The 21,338-nt window shown below is 48.2% G+C and overlaps 2 protein-coding genes across 2 annotated transcripts; both read left to right on the top strand.

Annotated features, from left to right (window-relative positions):
• The first annotated feature begins 312 nt into the window (after positions 1 to 312).
• On the top strand, positions 313 to 15,367 carry BLVRB (biliverdin reductase B). The gene is made up of 5 exons (XM_077131815.1): positions 313 to 498; positions 6,762 to 6,926; positions 7,063 to 7,152; positions 10,487 to 10,615; positions 15,078 to 15,367. The coding sequence occupies exons 1-5, from the start codon at positions 420 to 422 to the stop codon at positions 15,233 to 15,235; spliced, it is 621 nt and encodes a 206-aa protein (XP_076987930.1). The 5' UTR covers positions 313 to 419; the 3' UTR covers positions 15,236 to 15,367.
• A 2,109-nt stretch (positions 15,368 to 17,476) lies between these two features.
• On the top strand, positions 17,477 to 21,071 carry SERTAD3 (SERTA domain containing 3). The gene is made up of 2 exons (XM_077131816.1): positions 17,477 to 17,955; positions 19,828 to 21,071. Exon 2 carries the CDS (start codon positions 19,834 to 19,836, stop codon positions 20,425 to 20,427), a length of 594 nt encoding a protein of 197 aa, XP_076987931.1. The 5' UTR covers positions 17,477 to 17,955; positions 19,828 to 19,833; the 3' UTR covers positions 20,428 to 21,071.
• The last annotated feature ends 267 nt before the right edge of the window (positions 21,072 to 21,338 follow it).

The raw sequence follows: 21,338 nt of genomic DNA on the forward strand, positions 1-21,338 counted from the left end.
GAAAGGCGGGAGGCGGTGGCCAGTGTTTGCCTCGCCTCGCCCCGCCCCGCCCCGCCCCGCCCTGGGAGGCTGGAGCGCGGAGGCGGGGCAAAGGCAGGAAGCTCTGCCAGCTCCGCCCACCGGCGCTTTTCTTACGTGGAGGCTCCGCCTCGCAGCCCAAGCTGCCAGCCAGGAGAGCGCGGTGGGCGCCGAGCTGTGACAGGCTGACAGCTGCCCCACCTACCGATTTGCGCCCCAGCTATTGCTGTGGACTGTTTGGCCCCGCCCCTCGGCTAGCACAGCGGGCGGGGGTGGGGCCCTCTGCGCCCCGCCCAGTCCGGGGCCACGGGCTGGAGAAGGGCGGAGCAGGCGGCCTGGCAGCCAGTGGGTTCCCGCGCGTCCAGGGAGTCAGAGACCTCGCACCCTCACGGCCCTGCGGCATGGCCGTCAAGAAGATCGCGATCTTTGGAGCCACCGGCAAGACCGGGCTCACCACCCTGGCGCAGGCGGTGCAAGCAGGCATGAGTGGGACAGGCGGGGGATGTCACGGGGTTCTCGGGCAGGGCACTGGGAAAAGGGGCATCGGGGGCCGGGCCGAGGTTGGTTGGGGACTAAAATGCCTCGGTTGTGTAGGGACTGAGAGTTCAGAACAGCTGACCACGGGGACAGAGTGAGGGAGGCCGCGAGATCCAATCCAAGGCCTAGGAATTTGCCTTGGGAGTCTGGGGGACCCCAGGTGACACGATTATGAGTAAATGCAGAGCTCTTGTGAAATGTTATAAATGTTGCATTATTGGCACATGCATAGAGAGGGCTCACTAAGCTAGGTGTCTGTTTGCCTACCAGGAACGCACCCTCGCCAATGTATTAAATCCCAAGGCTACAAGTGTTGGGAACTATTATTACCCCACTTGACAGATGAGAAAACTGAGGCCTATGAGTGACTTGCCCAAGACTCCACAGCTGGTAAATGGCAGTGCTGGGATTTAACTCCAGCTGGTGCTGTTACCCACCCCAAAGTCCAAGGACTCTTAACTTGGGCACGGGGGCTGGAAATTAAAAAAAGTTTTGGGGGGATGGAGTGGGGGGGGGTGTCGTTGTGTGCTATGAGCACCTAATGGTAAGGGGGGGATCACCGAGGCATGGTGAAGTCTTGGGCGCACCGGTTCTGGAAAAGCCAGTTGAGGGTTGAAGATTCAGAGTTGCCCCAGCAGAAGGGGGCAGGAAAGGAGGTAAGCATCTCAGCATTCCTGGCCCCCACCTCCCAGCCTAGACTTCCCCAACCCCTTAGAGGACCTGGAACTTCCAGATACTGGGCTCCACCCATGCTGGGCTCAGTGACTGGGAAGATAATGGCTATCTGGGCGCCCCAATAGGGTGGAGGCCAGCTGGATCCCACTCCTAACATCTCTGAAATCTCCCCCCTCCCCAGGCAGACCTCGTGAGGCTCCTGACTCCTCGTGAGGGGAGAAATAAATTTGCTGATAAACATTTTGAGGGTGGGGGAATCAGGGTTGGGGATGGGGGTGAGGAACTGGGAGAAAGTTAAGAAATGCTGAGTCATCCTGGGACTCCAGTTTGTCATATACTGCCTCTTTTATCCAGAATTTCACTTGCTCACCCTGCTGGTCACAGCTGGAACTGCACCCAGGAAAATTGGGCACTGGGGCCTGGGAGAGGCTCTGCCTTCTCACTGTGGGTGGCTCTGACTAGCATCTTCACAGCTCTGAGCTTTATTGTCCCCATCAGAAAAAGGAAGGGCTTGAATGGGCCGGGATTTTATTTACCTCGACAATTCTGTAGGCCCAAGAGTCCCGATAGGCACACACTTTGGCACTAGCTTGCCCACAGTCAAGCCCCATTCAAATCCCAGCTCCACCAGGTACCAGCTGTGTGGCCAATTGCCTTGTCATGTATGTTTTCTGTGAAGTGTGGTGCACTTAGCATCTGCCCTGAGGTCTCTTGGGATGATTAAATGAGATAATATGTGGAAAGTGATTAGAACAGGGACTGGCGCATATTTGGCACTAAATAACACTCCTAGGTTGAGTAAACTCAAATTGCAGCCTAGCATTGAATTCTGCGGGCTGGACCAGATTCAGTTAGTTTAAAATTCTACCTTCTGTAGCTGTTAGTTGTGTGAACATAGTCCAGTGACATAAAATTGCCTCAGTTTCCCCATCCTCGGAAATGGGAATGATAATATGACCAACCTTTGTAGGATGTTGGAATCTGGTGCTTTAAAAACTGAGTCATGTTGAGTTCTGAGATATATTTTGTTGTTAAAAACAGTGTCAGAGTGTATCACATGTTAAATAGTAGTTATCTGAAACTTTTGTTTCAATTGTATATGCATGAGTTTGGTTTGTGTATACTGGATTGCACTGTAAAATCCATTTTGTATCAAAAGGTTGAGATCAAAAGAGTTTGAAAGGGTATGACCTCTGCAAGTTACTCTTAAGTGTTTAGGAAAACACTTAAAATATGTATAATGTATTATCTATAATAAACACACACACACATAAAGAGAAGGATGAAGCCAAAGAAAGATTGGGGAATCTGGGTCTTGTGAATGTGAGTTAAGTTGTTGTTGTTTTTTTTAAAAAAAAACAACCCATTTGTGGGTAGAAAGAAGTTAGGCTAGCACTTGGTCACCAATCACCAATAATGTGACTCTAGTAGCCTTGTCCTGCTTGGATCCTTGTGCTGGGCCTTTGTCAAAGCTTTATATGCATTGGCTTGTTGAATCCTTTATCACTGCCCATGAGGACATGTTTCTTCCAAAAAGACCCACAATTTCCTGGGGTCCATTTTAACCACTATGATGGCAGATGCCAACCGATGCCCACATTGGATGCCTGAAAACCCCTGTGTTCCCAGGTCCCATGGGCAGCACCGATGTGCAAGGGTGGCACAGGTTTTGTGTCATTCCCTGTGAAAGGTGGAATGTGTGATAGGGATGCTGGATATTGTGATCCTCATTTTAGAGATGAGGAAACTGGGACCCAATCAGCAGAGAGACTTGCATGAGGTTTCTCAGCACGGTACAGCCAGGGTTTGAGCCCAGGGCTGTGGGGACAGTACAGCCTGTGCTTTCCTGGGTTCTTGGGAACCCCTGTGACATCCTGAACCCCAGAGCACTTGTTTTCCTCTAGGTCATCATAATTAGAGCCATGACAGAGGAAGCACAAGGGACCCCGGGGGCCTAGGGAAAGAGAGTAAAGGATGTTCTGCAGAGGGACAACAGCTGCAAAGGCCAGGGGGCAGGAAACTAAGCATGGTGCATTTGAGGAACTGAAAGAGGCGCAGAGAGAGAAGTGGGCAGTAGCTACAGCAAAGACAGAAGAGGAGAGAGCAGATCCCTAGGAGCCTTGAAGGTTATGGTGAGCCTGGGCTTTATCCAAACCAGGGCACTGGGGGGTGGGTCACAGAAGGCAGAGTGGGCTGCACTTAGATATAAACATGAAAAGGTCTCTTACTGCCAAGTGGGAGATGGATTGGAGGGGGTGAGACTGGGGCCAGGAACCAGCCGCCCAGGGCAGGAGTCAGGGCAGGGGGCAGGCAGGAGAGAAAGTGCTGGGGATAAGATTAAAAGGCATAAAAGTAGCAAACACCCTTATAGTGCTTGTTCCTGTTTTTCAGTTATTTATTTATTTATTTATTTATTTATGTTGTCCCATTTTTATAGCAGCTTTATTGAGATATAATTCACATACCATATAAATCACCCATTTAAAGGGTACAATTAGTGGCTTTTAGTATAGTCACAGGTTGTACAATCATCATTACAATCAATTTTAGAATGTTTTCATCACCCCAAAAAGAAACCCCTAGAAGTCACCCTTCAATTTGTCCCCAATCTCCCAGCCTTAGGCAACCATAATCTACTTTCTTTCTCTATAGATTTGCCTATTCTGGCCATTTCCTAGAAATTTTGGTCCTTAGATATTGTCTTCTTTCCCTTAATGTAATGTTTTCAAGGTTTGTCCAGGTTGTAAAACATATCTGTACCTCTTTTCTTTTTGTTGCTAAATAATTTTCCATTGTTTAGGTACAGCACATTTTGTTTATTCATTCATCAGTTGATGGACATTTGGTTGCTTCCACTTTTTAGCTGTCATAAATAATGCCACTGTGAACATCTGTGTACAGGTTTTTGGGTGAACAAATGTTTTCATTTTTCTTGGCCATAGACCAAGGAGTAGAATTGCTAAGTCATGTGATAACTATGTTTAACCTTTTGAGACTGCCAGACTGTTTGCCAAAGTGGCCGTACAATTATCTGTCACTTTGATAGCCATCCTTCTGAGTAGAAGTGGTATCTCCTTGTGGTTTTGATTTGCATTTCCCTTATGGCTTTTGAAATTAAGTACCTTTTTTATGTGCTTATCGGCCATGTGTATATCTTCTTTGGAAAAAATCTGGATCTTTTGCCCACTTTTTAATTGGGTTATTTGTCTTTCTATTGTCTAGTCGTAGGAGTTCTTTATATATTATAGGCACAAGTCCTTTCTTTTGGTTGTTTGTTCACTTTCTTTTTTTTTTACCTTTTTAAAAAAATATTTTTATTATAAACAACAAATATACAAACATTCTTGACATACCAACATTCTTAGCATGGTTACAATCAATGGCTCACAATAGCATCACATAGTTTTGTATTCATCACCATGGTAATTTTTTTGAACATTTGCATCTCTCCAGCAGAACAAAACTCATAAACGTTATACCCCCAAAAGAAAGAAAAAAGAAAAAACTCATACATGCCATACATGCCCTTACCACACTCCCTTTCGCCGATCACTAGTATTTCAATCTACTCAATTTACATCATCCTTTTACTTTTAACCTATCTGCGTCATCCTTGTCCAGAGCATATAATTGGCTCTTTCTTTTTTATCCATTTTTGACAATCTATGTATTTTAATTAACATGTTTAGATAATCTATTTGTAATGTAGTTCTTAATGTGGTTGGATTTGTCTGCCATCTTGCTATGTTTTCTGTTTGTCCCATTTTTTTTTCTTTTCCTGCTTCCTTTTATCCAGTGTGTTGTTCACTTTCTTGATGATGTCCTTTGAAGTACAAAAGTTTTTAATTTTGAAGATGACCAACTTATTTTTTTCTTTTGTTGTTTGTGCCTTTGCTGTCATATCTCAAAAACCATCCAAGGTTGTGAAAATTTATGTCTGTTTTCTTCTAAGTGTTTTATAGTTTTATTTCTCACATTTAGTCTCTGATCTTTTTTAGTTAATTTTTATATACGATATGAGTAAGGGATCCAAGTTTATTCTTTTCTATGCCATCCAGTGGCTGCAGCACTATTTGTTGAAAAGTATATTGCTACCTATTAGATTGTCTTAGCACCCTGGTCAAAAATCACCTGACAACCCTGAACCTTTAGATATATTATTTAAACCTACAACCACACTCTAAAGTAGAGACTTAAATTATTATTCTCACTTTGCAGATGAAGTCCCTGAGGCCCATAGAAATTAAATGACTTGCCCAGGATCACACAACTGACTAGTAGGGCTGCAATTCAAACCCAGAGTTGTTTTGAGGATTGAATTAGTATAAGTAAGACTCTTGGCGTCTGGGACATAGTAAGTGCCCTAGAAATCATATGTATCATCATCATCCCAGAGTGTAAGAATCTCCTGTCATTTCCCTCCATCATTTTTTTTTCTTTTCTTTCAACCTAACTTTACCATCATTTGTTTTTGAAATAGATGATGGAGGCTGTGAAGATAAATGAAAAAAAATAAATATTTTTCCTTTTCCTTTATCGTTTCAGAGTAATGGGTTATTCTCCTCATTGCTGCCAGTGATGACCAAACAGGTTTTTTTTTCCTCTTAGTATCATTATGAACAGATTTTTATATATTTGATGTGTTTTAGTTTATTGCTGTCTGTATTCTTTTGGACATACACTGTCCCTGATTTGCCCAGTGGGAGCCCCTTTGAGTGGCTCCTGTGTCAACGTGGTCCATCATTTTTTAAGCATTCCCTTACTTGCCTGCGCTGTGAGATGTTGCAGGCTCATCGTGTCCCTTTCCTGCCCCAGCCCAGGATCAGCCATTTCTCCAAGGACCTTAGGTTTATTTTAGAAAATGATATTTAGCAACCACTATCAATACTTTTATTTTATAAATATCACCATTTACGTGACACTCAAATTTTAACATCCTTTGTCACTGTTTAAAACAAACATGTTAGTTGTCAACTTTCAAATGTGTGTGTGTGTTGAGGGTAGGGGGAGATGGTGGGACAGAGTTGTCCAAGACTATTTGGGGAAGGGTCCTACAGGGATTCCAAATCTTTAACGACCACTGAGGCAGGACTAGTCCTCCGGAAGTGAGATCCCCAGAGGCAGGGTCCAGGGCGAACCCCAGCTCCAGGCACCCCCTGGGCAGCTCACATCCTGCTCTCTGTACCTATTTCCTTGGGGACCATGGAGCAGGGCACAGACCAGTGCAGGGCTAGGTGTTAACCCTTTAGTTCCTGGGTGGTGGGGAAGTCTGGGAAGGCCTGAGAGAGACCCCTGCAGACCTCAGGGCATTTTGGTCGTGAACCAGCATGAAAGTAGTGTCATATTTTAAAAACCAGCTGGCTATCAACTGTGGCTATGCCAGCGGCAGTGTTTGAAGACCACTGCCCCAGAACTGGGGTTCTGGGAGATGGATTTGGGGGTTTGTGGCACCGTCCAGGACCCAGCTCCTGGAGCCCAAGGGTGCCAGCCCCCAGCCCACTGACCTATCTCTCTGCCCTCCTTGCCCGCAGGTTATGAAGTGACGGTGCTGGTGCGGGACGCCTCCAGGCTGCCGTCGGAGGGGCCGCAGCCAGCCCACGTGATAGTGGGTGACGTTCGGGAGGCTGCGGATGTGGACAAGACGGTGGCTGGGCAGGATGCCGTCATCGTGCTGCTGGGCACTGGCAGCGACCTCAGTACTGGACCCCCCTTCTGCCCACGGCCCTCCCCTGTACCCCGGCCGCCAGCACCGCCCCCACCTCCAGCCCCGCCCCTGCCACCCCAGCCACCTCCGCCACCCACGAGTGACAGCCACTCTCTGTCCCTTCTAAGGTCCCACCACAGTGATGTCCGAGGGCGCCCGGAACATTGTGGCTGCCATGAAGGCCCACAGCGTGGACAAGGTCGTGGCCTGTACCTCGGGTGGGTGGCGGGGCAATGGGGGTGGCACTGAGCTGGGGGGTTGGGTTCTGCACAGACCCCTGAAGCCATGCCCAGTTTCTGCATTTATTGAGCACCAGCTGTGTGCCCGAACCTTGCTGGGGGCATGGCGATTATCAAGACAGCTCTGGGGCCTGCCTTAACAGGGCTCACAGACCAGAGGGGAGGGGGACGGTAAATAGACACATCGTCTGGGGGTGGGGGTGGGGGAGGGCATGGGGAAGGGTCAGGGCTGCGATGGGGGAGGCGCAGAGGACTGTGGGTGCCTGGAGGAGGTGCCTGCCCCAGCCTGGGAAGTGATCAGGGAGTTCTTCCCAGAGGAAGTGCTAGAGCTATGAGCAGGACAGGACAGGTCTCTGGCCACAAAGAGCTCCCCATTTATGGGACATGAACATTTAATCAGACAGTTGGCCTTAAATAACCCAAAGGAAGACCCCAAGGTACACAACAGGAAACAGGTCATGCTAACAGCGTTTACTGAACACTTTACTGTGTGCTAAACGCTGTGTGGGTACTCGAGAGGTGAAAGCCACTTAGTCTGCACAGAAGCCCCTGAGTTAGCTGCATGTAAGGTACTGGGAATCATCTGGCACATAGTAATTGCTCAATAAATGCTAGCTGCTTTTACTCTCTCCTGTATACACCCTTGTATAACTGAAGGAACCGAGGTGCAGGGGGCCAGTGGGCTTTCAGGTTTTCCACAGCTGCTAGCTGGCAGAGTTGGGCTGTTAGCCCAGACGTCCACAGTCCACTCTTCTCCGCCTTGTTTTTATCACACAGAAAGTCTCCTTGAGAAGGGATGGGACGTAGTCTGCATAGTGAGAGTGCTGCAGGAAGCCGAGGGGGCAGCAGGTGCCAAGGCCTGGAGACCTGGCCTAATAGAAAGCCCCTTTTATCTGGAGGGCAGGAGACAAATTATTTTATGGCTTCTACCTACCCAGGCTTTAAAATAGTAAAAGTAATATTAAACCTGCCATTTTAGAGTGGCTGCTCTTAATTTTTCATTTTCTTCATCCATGTCTTAAAGATTGATTTGGGAGTTTCAAACAATTTTTGCTTCCATGAAAGGAATTTGAAAATTGGATTTTATCTGCTTGTTCTTTTTTCCAAATTTTTTGTTTAAGATTTTTTTTATATAGGATTTCTTTTGTTTTAAATAAACTTTTCATTTTGAAGTCATTTCAAATTACAGAACAGTTGCAAAAATAATAAAAAAAACCCATACAGACATTATTGTAATGTATGAAAAAGTTGTAATGTCGGGTTTTTTTTCTTTTAATGTTAAATTCTTTAGGTGTGGGCACAACACTAGCCTTTATTTAAAATTTTGAAATTTTGCTCATTGTGAATTTTTTGCATTCATGTTGATTTTTTTTAAATATCGCTTTCAAATATTATTTACCTTGGGAACATATTCTCATGTGTGTCCAGGTTTGTTTTTGGGGTTTTTTTTAATTTGGAAATAATTTCAAGCTAAAGAAGAGTTGACGAGCACCCATATCTTTCTATATTTATCTTATTCTCCCTCTAACCACCCCCTACCTATATTTAAGGGAAAGTCACATACATCATGTCCTTTTTTTTAACATGGGCAGGCACCAGGAACTGAACTTGGGTCTCGGGATGGCAGGCAAGAACTCTGCCACTGAGCCCCGGTCGCACCGCCCATGTCCTTTTTTTTTAGTGTGTATTTCCTTAACACATTTTCCCAATTATTTATTATTAAAATTTTCAAGCAGAAAAATTAAAAGAATAGTGAACACCTATATTCCCTCCACCTTGATTCAAAAACTTAATATTTTTCCTAATTGCTTTATACACACACACAGATATTTTTGTTTTGCTAAACTCTTTGAAATTAAGGTGCAGACACTTTCACTTTACCCCTTCACCATCTCCTAAGAAAGGGATTTTCTCTTCTAGAACCATGGAGAAAGTTAATACTAATTCTCTCTATCCTTTAATTACTGGGGTCTAATATTCTGTTCATGTTCGTATTTCAAGAGAGAGGATTAGAAAGATCCTTGTCCTCTAAGAAGCTTGAATTTTATCCTCAGAGCTTCGGGAGCCTGGGGAGAATTGTTTTTTAAAGAGGTGACTGAAGTTTAGAAAGAAACCCCAGGCAAGTTACCGTTCGGATTTAAAGCCACTGACAGTGTGGACAGGGGCGTCCTGGGGTCTTTGCTGAGAGAAGTTTCCTCATCTGTGAAAAGGGAATCCTGCTCCCTGCCTCAGAGGGTTGCTGCTGAGAACCAGGGAGACAGAGTGAGTGTTTCTTGAATTTTACTCTGAGCCACACCTTGCTGTGAGCAGCAACTCCTTGAATCTTCCAGCATCTTCTGTCATCCCAATTCACAACGGGCAGCTGGAAGTAATTAGCTGACCATAGGTAGATCCAGATTTGAACCGAGGCTGAGCCCAAGCTCTTAACGATTTCATCAAATTGTTTCTAAAACTTAATATGGTCCCTGGTAGGTAGTAACTATGCTGTAAATGTCAGCCTTTATGATAGTTTGAGGCCAAGTAATTAATTTCTTCAATAAATAGTGAGCATCTACAGTGTTCTAGGTTGTTCCAAGGATTATAAGCCACAGGAGTAAATTTACAGTGTGGTAGGAGGTAATGAGTGCTGTAGGGAAAAGGCAAGGCAGGTAGAGGGGATCGGCTAAGCTGGTGGGCCTATTTGGCACGTGAAATAGAATGCTGGGGAAGGCTTCACCTGAATGAAGGTGACCTTTAAAGAAAGTCTCCGAGGAGAGAGGGAGCCCTGTGGCCATGAGAGGGAATAGCATTGGCGGCAGAGGGATCAGCAGCTGCAAATGCTGTGAGGTGGGAATGATGTGGAACACAGCTGGTGAAGGGGAGAGCAGTAGGAGGTGAGGTTAGAGAGGCAATGGGCCTGACCTGGTGGGATAGGGGCACTGAGGCAGGGAGGTCCCTGATGTGACTCACACGGGGTCCCTCTGGCTGCTTGGGGCAGGGGGGTGGGTGGGGCATAGGGAGACCAGAGAGGAGACTGCTGCAATGGTCCGGGCAAGAGGTGACAATAGTTAGGACCAGGTTGGGTTGAGAAGTGATCAGATTTGGAATCATTGTGATTTGCTGACAGCTCTTATTTGGGCTGTGAAACAAAGGAGTGTGGGGCGACTCCCATTTTTTGCACTGAGCAGCCAGAAAGCAATGAGGAGGAGCCACTGCAGGGTTTTGTACTGGCACACGACCTGAGAGCCCAGCAGGTATGGTGCACCAAGGGGCTATGGGCCTGGTCAGGCTGCTCTGACACCTTGGCTAACCATGGCCTGTCCCCTGTCCCCAGCCTTCCTGTTTTGGGACCCGGCCAAGGTGCCCCCAAGGCTGCAGGACGTGACTGATGACCACATTCGGATGCACAAGGTGCTGCAGGAGTCGGGCCTGAAGTACGTGGCTGTGATGCCACCGCACATAGGTGAGTGGGGCCGGGACCCAGCAGCTCTGTCACCACCAGCCTGCCCCCTCCCGCCCTCTGAGAAGATGCACCCTTCCACACCCCTGTCTTAAGTTTGCCAGGCTACTGCGGCAAATACCACACTGGCTGGCGTTAAAAACAGGAATTTATTGCCTCACAGTTTGGAGGCTAGAAGTCTAAAATCAAGGTGTAGGCAAGACCATACTTTTTCCGCAAAGACTGTAGCGTTTGGAGGCTCGCTTGCCTCAGTCCTTGGGGTTCCTGGGTTTGCATCTGTGCTTCCCGTCACATGTTGACCTCTCTCTTTCCTTGATTCTGCTAACTCCTGGCTTCTTCCCTTCTTCCTGCATGGCCTTCTCTGATTCACGGTCCAGATGTCTTCTGTTTATAAAGGACTCCAGTACTAGAGATTAGGGCCCACCCTAATCCTCAGATGGCCCACACGTTAACTAAAAATAGTATCTTCAAAAGGTCTTGTTTGCATTGCTACCTGTCATAGTTTGTCAAACCCCAACCAGAACCATTCCTGCCAACCCTAAAGAACACCTAGGGTGTTATATGGGATTCTACAAAACTTCCATGCATGAGAGTTACTTTCCAGAAACCTACAACTTCCAGATGGGTCCCTGGACCAGATAAGTCCTGAAATGCAGAGGGGCCAGCCTCTCCAGAACATCAGCTAGTTCCATTCCTGATCCCATATTATCAACAGCCCCTTCCAACATGAAGAAGTTGGAATGAGCATGGCCCCAATCCCCCTAAAGAGTGGAAGAAAGATCAAAGGTAATGGTGGAGTTATACAGAGAAGGTAGGGTTTAATAAACGAGTATGACTGCCGAATCATTATATTGATATTTCTTTTAGTCTTCAGTGTCTTGGAGCAGCTAGTAGTAAAAACCTAAAATTGTGGAATTGTAATGCATACCAAACTCTGAAATCTGTTCTACAACTAATTGTTGTGGTGGGCTTTGAAATTTATTGCTTTTTTGTATATATATATGTTATTTTTCACAAAAAAAAGAAAAAATTCATTGTGATGATAAATGTACAGCTATATGATGATATTGTGAACCATTGTTTGTACACTTTGGATGATTACATGATATGTGACTATATAATATATATCAATTAAAAAAATTAATGAAGGAAATGAAAAATAAAAAAAGGGTCCTGTTTGCAGTGGGTTCTGGCCCACAGTTATGTGAATTCAGATTAAGAATATGATTCCGTCTACGACATAATTCTATCTACCACATCCCCTAAAATTGCCAGCCTCGTTCTAACCCTTTCTATGCTCCTTCCTGGCTTTATCTGGCGTCCTTTCTGATGTCGCGGTTGATCAGCTATCATTGCTTACCATCCACCCAAAATTTAGAGATGTGACCTCAACAGCAATCATATACTATGATGCTCCTGCCTCCTCCTGGGAGCTGAGTAGGCTCAGCAAGGGGTCCTTGTTCCAGGTCCTGCGACAGGATGGGAACTGGGAATGGAATCTTTGGAGGGCTCCCGTGGTGACACATGTCCGGTGGTTGGTGCAGGCTGCCGGCTGGGATCTCAGTCGGGGTTCCATCCGGCACACCGACCTGTGGCCTTGCAGCAGGGCGGCTGGGTGAATAGGGCAAGAGTCCCCAGAGACAGAGCCTGGTGGAAGGTGTGTTTTCTTTTAGGACAGAAGTCACTCAGTCCTACTTGCGCTGCTTTCAATATTGAGAGAGAAACAGGAGCCAGGCTTGCAGACAGAGTCATTCATTCAACAAATGTTTCTTGTGTGTGAACTGTGTGCCTGGCCACCATTATAAACACTGGGATACAATCCCTGCTCTCATGAGGTTTACTGCTTTGTTAGGGGAGACATACATTAGATGGGTAGATGATAGACAGTCTGTCAGACAGATAGATACAGATATGCAAAGATACAGAGATAAAAGATAGGGTATTAATTTGGGTATGAAGAAACAATAAAGCACAGTAAAGGGAGTAATGGATTACTCTTTATTTGGCATAAGCTCTCTAAGGAGATGGCTTCATGCAGGGAGGGAGCAAGTTAAGTGACTATCTGGGGGAAAAGAGGACTGCCAGAGGTTGCAGCAGTGCAAAGGCCCTGAGGCAAATTCTTATATCTCCTGCACATTTGCTTGCCCACTGGAAGAGCAAGTCTCCTTTGCTCTGTGTCTTGGGCCCCTGACACTTAAGGATTCAAACAAAGTTCAGTGTTTAGGTTCCATTTTGGGGGCTCTTTCAGAGCTGTATTTAGACCAGAATCCTAAATTTAGAATCAGCAGTGAAGCTACTTGGTGAAGTAGCTGGTTGAAAACCCAGGCCCTAGTTCTGTGTGGTCTTCAGGCCAATGGCTTCACCTCTGAGCCTCAGTTTCCTTGTCCTAAACAGGGATCATAATGCTGCTTTTTTTTTTGTAACATATATACAACATAACATTTCCCATTTTAACCACTTTAGACTAGGTTAATACTAATTTCTTGACCTCCCAGGTCAAGCCTGAAAATTATTTGACATACCGTAACATTTTTGTAGGTTTTCGTATGTGCTTTGCATGCAAACTTTCAAACCTCCAGAAATGTTGAAGGAATTAAAGGTTTACAGCTTGTGGTTAAGGTCTAGGGTCAGTCATTAATGTTTTACCCTGCTGGCTTTCAATCTCTCTCTATTTCTCTTTTTCTGTGTGTATACGGACAGGGTTTTTTTTTGTTTTTTTTTTTTTTGCTGATGCATTGAGAGTAAGAGGAACACATGGTCATATTTAGATTTTCACTGCTAAATATCTCAACAGGACTCTCCCATGAAGAAATATATTTGCATGAGAACCACAGGGTCATTATCATACCTTGGAGAGTCAACGGTCATTCTTTCCTATCTTTTAGTATCCATTCCATATTGAAATGTTCACAATTATTAAAAAAATACATTTTCGACCCCACCCCTGACCCAACCCTCTCCCCATCAGGATCTAATCGAGGATCAAACATTGTATTTAGTTATCATGTCACTTTCAACCTGTCTTTTTTTAAATTCTTTAATGTTTCTCATGACATTGGCCAGGCCACATGTCTTTTAAAATGTACCACATTCTGGATTTTTCCGATTGTTTTTCTCACAGATTCAGGGTAAACATTTTTGGTAGAAATGCCACATGGGCGAGGTTTTGTGTTTCTTATTGCATGTGATCCCAGGTTGTCCGTTTCTGGGTGATGCTGCATTTGATGCCTAAATTCAGTTGCACCCCGTTGTAAAAGGAAATTTCTCAATTAGTATTATTTTTAATTGTCTTAATGAAGCCACTAGATGCCTTCTCAACAGCAGCCATACCTGTCTGTTATCCTCACTGTCTGAGAAGGATCTAGTGGTACCTCAAGCCTCAGGAAATGCCAACTTCTTATTCTCAAGGTCAGAAGATTGTCTTAGTTTGCCAGAGCTGCTATAACAAGTACCACAGAATGGTTGTCTTAACAGAAATTTATTGTCTCATGGTTTTGGAGGCCAGAAGTCCAAAATCAAGGTGTTCATGGCCCCTGTTTTCTATGTATGCTCTGGCACCCTGGAGCTGGCTTGCTAGCAATCAATCTTTCCCTCCATCCCATGGCTGTTTGTCTCCTCCTCACCCCTACTACCCTGTCCACATGTCCTGAGGACTCCAGCCAGATTAGATTAAGACCCATCCTGATTCAGTTTGGCCTCATCTCAATAGGCCCTTCAAAGATCCTATTTACAAATGAGTTCACATCCACAGGCCTGGGGGTCAGGAGTGAACAAGTCTTTCTGGGGACATGATTCAATCCTGAACAAACGTATCTCCTCTTCCACTCCCTATAAAATGCTAACCCACACCTTGGACACATCACTCAGTCCTCCCAGAGGGGTATAGAGGGAGGAAAGCATCATCAAGTTTAGCACAGGGCTGGGCTCAAAACTAGCCTTTGCCACATATCTGCTTTGCCTCCCTGGGAAGTGCCTTCCTCTCTCTGAGACTCAGTTTGCCCATCAATAAAGTGGGGTTGACAATAGTTCTTAGCCTTGTTCTCTGCTTTATGTCTCTCCATCTAACATACTACCTAGTTTACTTTCTTTCTTTTTGTTTTTTTGCATGGGCAGGCACCAGGGATCAAATCCGGGTCTCCGGCATGGCAGGCGAGAACTCTGCCTGCTGAGCCACTGTGGCCCACCCTAGTTTACTTTTTTATCTCATTAGTTACCTTTTCCTAGTGAACGTCTGCTTCCTAAGGGCAGGGCTTCTTGTCTGTTTTGTCCCTTGCTGCGTGCACCCAGTCCCTGGCACAGAATAGGGAGTTATAATAAGGATTTGTCAAATGAATGTAGTGAAGACATAGGCAAGCACCTTGCACATGAGAAGGGTTTCATACATTGCTGGTGACTGAGCACCCAGGAGGCGCCTCGGGAAGGTCTGTAAGGTGCTTCACCTGTCCCCTCTGTCTTTACCTCACAGGGGACGAGCCACTGACGGGGGCCTACACCGTGACCCTGGATGGACGAGGGCCCTCAAGGGTCATCTCCAAACATGACCTGGGCCACTTCATGCTGCGCTGCCTCACCACCGATGAGTACGACGGGCATAGAACCTACCCCTCTCACCAGTACAGCTAGGACCCCTGTTCTAGGATGGGGGGGATGCAGGAGGATGGCATCCTGGGAAATGTGAAACAAAAGGGAGCAGCCCCCGAGTCAAAGAGCAATAAATTTTGAGCCAAGCACTTCAAATTATTTCAGAGAATCCAACTCTGTGACTCTCCCTCTCTGTGACTTTGTCTGGGTATCTCTGAGTGTCTCAGTCTTCCTCTGTAAGCTTTTCTGTGTGTTCATTTATTCATTCACTCAGCAAGTTTACTGAGTCCCTGTTCTGTGCCTGGTCTTGTGCTGGGGACCCAGAGGTGATGGGGAAAGCCATGAGTCCTGGCTTTACAGATCTCACATCTAGAAGGGGAGAAAACCCTGCCTCAGGCAGTGACAGCCCAGAGTGGCCAGGGCTCAGGTAGGGGAAGCCCAGACTTGACCAGCCTGAGGAGCACAATAGGCTTTCTGGAAGAAGGGATGTCTAAGTTGAAACCTGAAGGTTCAGGAAGGAGGCAGGGGAAGGTCTTCAGGTGTGACCATGTTCGGGGCAGAAGGAACAACATGGGGAAGGCCAGGAGGTGGGAACGTATGGGGCTCCTTTGAAGAACTGAACCTGCTCACCTGCAGTTAATATACTGCTCTGAGGAAAAGAGTGGTCAGACCGGAGAGGCTGATCCCTGGAAGGTAAACTGTGCAGAGTCATTGTAAAAATGGCTGAGTTTTATCCCAAGGTTTTATGTCAGGAGTGGCGGTGGCGGGGGAGGGGGTCACTGGCAAGTTTGGGTTTTATAAAACTTCCTAGGGCCACTGTGTGGACGTGGGTCAAAGGTAGATAAAGGTAGGGGCCATTGGGACGCAAGAAGTAGGTGAGAAGGGCCCCCATGAGCTTGAGTGGACGGGCTGTAGGGAAGGGAGGGAAGCATTCAGAAAGGACCCGAGAGCTGCCATCTGGGGATGGGGTTACAGGGGGTCACCCCTGAGAGGTGGGACCCTGGAGATGGGGAGGGGGGGAGGAGAAGAGTTGCTCCCTTCCTAGTCATGTCCCTGTCTTGAAATCTATTGTTCCCTTGCTTTGTTCCTTGGGGGCACCTTTTCCAGAGCTGGCTGAGCCACTCCTCCCTCCCTCCCTCCATCCAATCCTGCCCTCCCTATCCCCCTCACTCCACTGAAAAATCCATTCCAGTCATACATTGCTTCTGCAAAGTACAGGGTGACTTGGTTGACAAATTCCAACCGGCAGGAACTGGTCTGAGTAGCCTTAAACCTCCCTTTCCAAGAGTGGACTGGAGAAAACCACCCCACCCCCACCCTGCTTAATAGAAAGGAGTGCGGGTGAGGCCCTAATGGTTCAGGCTTTCCGAGCACTGTCACCTTTGATTTCTGCTCTTCCCTTTGTCTTTCTGTCACACTGCCAGAGCATATAACACACTTTCACTTGGTGCCTCCTCTGTGTTCAGCGCTGTACTGCTGGGTGGACCAAGAAATGGCGGAGATAATGCTGATGCCTGTCCTCAGTAGGCCCACGGTCCAGACAGTCATAGCCCAGGGTGGGCGGGGCTGGGAGGGGAAAGGCACAGGCAGAGGCCTTGGGACCCTGATGAGGGAAGCTCAGAATGGGTTCTACCCCAATCTGGGGTATCAGAGAGTGCTTCCGAGAGGACGGAACCTTCTAGAGGAGTTATGAATACGAGAGGCAGCCTGGGAACTGAGGGTACATTTTCAGGATAAGGAAACAAGTTTAAAACCCCAGAAGCCTTTCATTCTCTTTCCAGTTAGCATTACTGTAGGCACTGGGGGGTGGGGTGGGGTGGGGTGGGTATAAGACAAGGAAGAAAACAGATTTCCTGTGCTCCTGGTGGCGCTTGAAGCCATTTTAGAAAAACTGAACGCGATTCGGTGAGGCACGGTCGTAGAGAACAAGGAGGGCGCATCAGGCCAGCTACGAAGGGCTTTGTGGCAAAAGTAAGGAGTTTGGACTTTATCCCCAAGGCAGTGGGGAGTCAGGAACGAGTTTCCAGGAGCGGAGGTGCAACCCTGAGAGGAAGGATAAAGCCTCAGGGCGGTCTAGGAGGGAGAACCGAAGGACAGGTAGAGAAAACGATTATCTAGGAGCCCGCGGGGTAACTTCGGTGCCGGGGGGCGGGGGGGGGGGGGGTGAGGGACGGGGCTATGGTCGCCCAGGTAACACAGGCCGCGTCAACCTATTGGCTGGCCTTTAGCTACGTCACCTTCCCCGCTCTTTAGCGTCAGGCCTCGGAACTCCGGGGGCGCGGCCTCTGCGAGTTGCTCAGTCCTGCCCTTCTGGAGAGCGTAGTGGGGAAGGGAGTGTCATCTAGCTTTACACCACGACGGGGTCCAGGCTTGATATAAAGGGACCTCAAAAGGCAGTGCTATCTTGGAGCAAGGAGGGTAGCTGAACTGAAGCAGAGGGTCTTGATGCCCCCGCCGCCCCCCACCCTTGGAGGGATGACCCCGCCTCCTGGCGAAGCGGAATCCTTTAAATGGTCCCGGGCGCCTAGGGCGGGGAGGGTGTCTCCAGGCGACAGGCGGAAGGCTCCGCCCAGCCAATCGGCGCCCTGCGGCGAGCAGATCCAGCCAATCGCAGCTTGCGGCTGGGCTCCGGGGCGGAGCCGGGTGGGCCAGAAGCCCGACCGAGAGGCGGGGGAGAGTGAGCGAGGCCCCTGCCTGGCACTGGTGGGTCGCAAGGCTGCAGACGCTCTAGGAGGTGGTCGCTCTGCAACCTAGCAGCTGAGGTGAGGAGTGGCCGCCCGATTTGGAATCTGCCTTGGGTCGGGGGGTGTGGAGGCGTCGCTCGAATAATTGTGGAGGCGGGGTCTGGGCGGGACGGGGGCGCGGAGTAAGGGTGGCAGATAGGATTTGGGGTGTCTGGAGACCGGAGGCTGAGTTCGAGGTCCGGGGCGGGATCTTCAAATGGAGAGAATTTGAAGCTGGAACACGGGGTGTTTGGAGAAGCGAGAGAAACACAGGGGAAGGAACTTTGGTGGCAGGGAATCTAAAAACTTGGGGCCTTTGAGGTCTCCCTGACGGGTTGGATTCGGGGCTCCAGTGTTCTGGAAAAGTGCGAGAGGTGGGATCCCGAGAATTTGGAGAAGCGAAGCAACGAGGGTTGGGGAATCTTGGTCTCCCAGACGCAGTGACGGGGAGGTGGGGGAGGAGCTGGGAGAGTTTGAGGTTTGGATTCTTGAGCCGGAGAGGGAGTTTAAAGGCGATGTCCGGGGCATCTCAAAGTCGAGAGAACTGGGCAAAGTTGGCGGGGTTGCGGGAACGCTCAATATTGGGATCCCTAGTCTCGGGAACCGGGTGAATCGGCGAGCGTTTGTAGTCTTTGAGGGGTTGTGTTGGGTCTCTGGGTCCGAGGGCAATTTAGGGGAAGAATCCCGGGTCGTTTGCGGACCGAGGAACCGGTAGAAAGCAGTTTGAGAGCCGGAGTCTGGGGGTGGGGGAGGGGTGTTCCGGGCTTGGAGCTCAGACTCGCCGCCCCGGAGGCAGCAGAGGGCGGGGCTCGGCAGGCGCTCGGCAGCTGGACGTCCGGACTCCCTTCCCCCACCCACTCCGGGCCCCTGTGCGCATGCCCTGAGGGAGGGCGGGGGAGTGTCGGTCCTGCGGCGGGGCCCTCTGGGGATTGTAGTTAGGCTCAACGTTAAGTCCTGTACCTGGCGGCAACTGGCCCATATCTCCCAGAAGCCCTTGGGCCCAATTGGGGCGTGACAGAATGCTGAGTTTAGCCACCAGTGAGGGGGGCAGGGCTTGTTGAGGCCGGAGGTCTGGTTGGGTGGAGGCGGGGCCTTGGCCTGAGTTGAGTTGTAGCAAGTTTTCTTATGGGGCGAGCTTTGGGGGAAGCCGAAGGTGCAGGAGGGAGTGGGGGAGGCATCCTCCCTTGTCTGGAGAGCTCTCCCGGTCAGTTAAGGAAGAGTGCATCTATACAAATGTCCGTTCTGGTAATAAAAATCTCGACAAATGGGTGCCCCAAGAAAGTCAGGTGGCTCGAATATAGTAGGCGCTCAATAAATAAAACTACTGAATGAATAAATGATATTTAACTTGTTCATTCAGCACTTCCTGTTGAAGATTCTGTGCATATTACGCGGGAAATCTTGACGATGTGATGAGAAATATTTTTACAATCCTCATTTTACAGATGAGAAAACTAAGGTCTAGACACGCGACTTTCCAACGTCACAGCCGAGCCATTTCAAAGGCAGAATTCAAACCCAGGAGTCTCTACTTCCAATCCAGGGCGCCATACTCCACAACCCATGTGTGACATGTTGAAAGAAATTAGTATTGTAGCGATAATAGTTTTTGTGACTCAGAGGGGCTTGAGATATAGGACCCAGGTTTTGCAAATAAATAAACCCAGTCTGGGGTTAAGAAAAAACTGTTGGAGGCCACATAGGATTCAAACTTAGCTCTGTCTTAAGTGCAGATGCTGTTTTCCTAACTACATGCATTTATTCCCCTCCTTAGCCTTGTGGGATTCCTAATGTCTGCATTTTGTAGAGGAGGAAACCGGTTCAGAAAATTAAAATCCCGGACAGCCATACAAGCGAGAAAGCAGGATTTGAACTATCCCTGCTGAGTCTGACCTGCCCCTCTCTCCACAGGACATCATGGTGGGAGGCTTGAAGAGGAAACATTCAGATTTGGAGGAGGAGGAAGAAGAGAAGTGGGACTGGAGTCCTGCTGGTCTGCGGAGCTATCAGCAAGCCCTTCTCCGCATCTCTCTAGACAAGGTCCAGCGTGACCTGGGCCCCCGGGCACCCTGCCTCCGCAGACATGTTCTCATCCACAACACCCTCCAGCAGCTCCAGACGGCACTTCGCCTGACTCCTGCACCGGCCCTGCCTCCAGAGCCCCTCTTCCTGGGCGAGGAGGACTTCTCCCTCTCAGCCACTATTGGCTCTATTCTCAGGGAGCTGGAGACCTCCATGGATGAGACTGAGCCCCCTCAGAACCCAGTGGTTCTCCCGGATCCCCAAAGTGAAGTTCTGGCCCAGCCTGATCCAGTCTTCTTAGAAGCGCTCAGCTCCCGATACCTGGGGGATTCTGGCCTGGATGACTTCTTTCTGGACATTGACACATCAGCAGTAGAAAAGGAGCCCGCACTGGTCCCCTCAGATCCCCCTCATAACCTCTTCTGTGCCCCAGGGTCCTGGGAGTGGAATGAACTGGATCACATCATGGAAATCATTCTGGGGTCCTAAAACTTTGGAGGGAGGGCTTCCTTCCTCTTCTCAGTTTTGGTGGGCTGAGTCCCTGGATACAACTCTGTATGTGTGTATTTTGTGGGGGCTCTAGGCAGTGACCATGGCCTTCTTTCTCCCCATTTCAGGGTTCCACAAACCATCTTGCATGTGTGTGTATCTGGTTACCCCAGCCTTCTGTGAAGGTGGGTCTTCCTGAATTAATTTATCTGTTCCAAATGCCTTAATGAGACTCTGTTTCAGGGAGTCAGATTTGCCATTTTGCAATTCTTCTGCCTTTCCCTCCTCTTCCCACTCCCCTTGTGACCACTAGAGCCTCAGGGAAGATGAAGCTGGGCCTGTCAAAGGATGACAGGGATGTGCTGCCTGGTAGCTATGGAATCCCAGGCTCTGCCTCTTACATCTCAAGGGGGTGGGAGGGGCTGGTCTCCTCTCCCCGGGCTGAACCCCACTTCTTTGGCAGGAACCCAGTCCCAGGAGCTTCCTGATTCACAAAACCAGGCCGGACTACGTGCAATAGAGTGGACACCAAACTGCTCCATGCCGCGTTATTTAAAAGAAAGGCAGGTTTTGTGGTGGACTTGTTTTTTTGACTGTAATGTTTTCTTTCTTTTTTTTTAAAAATAAAAGTTTTTTGGAAGAGATGTTGCTGCCTAAAAGTTTCTAAACTTCACTGGGTCAGCGGAAGGGATTCAGCCAATCCCCTAAACATTTACACCCCTTCCCTGCCAAGGTTAGCACAGGCATCTTACTATCCATGACATTTACTGAGTGCTGCCCGTTAAAGGCACTGTTCTGACCACTTAATATGAATGAAGTCATTAAATCCTCACAAAGATTATTGGTACTATTATCATATTTTGGTAGATTTAGACTTTGAGTCAGCTGGCCCAGCACACAGGTGTGCATAT

This window comes from Tamandua tetradactyla, chromosome 16, assembly GCF_023851605.1.
Source record: "Tamandua tetradactyla isolate mTamTet1 chromosome 16, mTamTet1.pri, whole genome shotgun sequence".
NCBI classification, from domain to species: Eukaryota; Metazoa; Chordata; class Mammalia; order Pilosa; family Myrmecophagidae; genus Tamandua; species Tamandua tetradactyla.

Coding starts and splice junctions, on each gene's coding strand:
- BLVRB (XM_077131815.1), top strand. CDS start 420: ATGGCCGTCAAGAAGATCGCGATCTTTGGAGCCACCGGCAAGACCGGG. Junction 499..6,761: donor GGCGCAGGCGGTGCAAGCAG/GCATGAGTGGGA, acceptor CCTTGCCCGCAG/GTTATGAAGTGACGGTGCTG. Junction 7,153..10,486: donor GGTCGTGGCCTGTACCTCGG/GTGGGTGGCGGG, acceptor CCCTGTCCCCAG/CCTTCCTGTTTTGGGACCCG.
- SERTAD3 (XM_077131816.1), top strand. CDS start 19,834: ATGGTGGGAGGCTTGAAGAGGAAACATTCAGATTTGGAGGAGGAGGAA.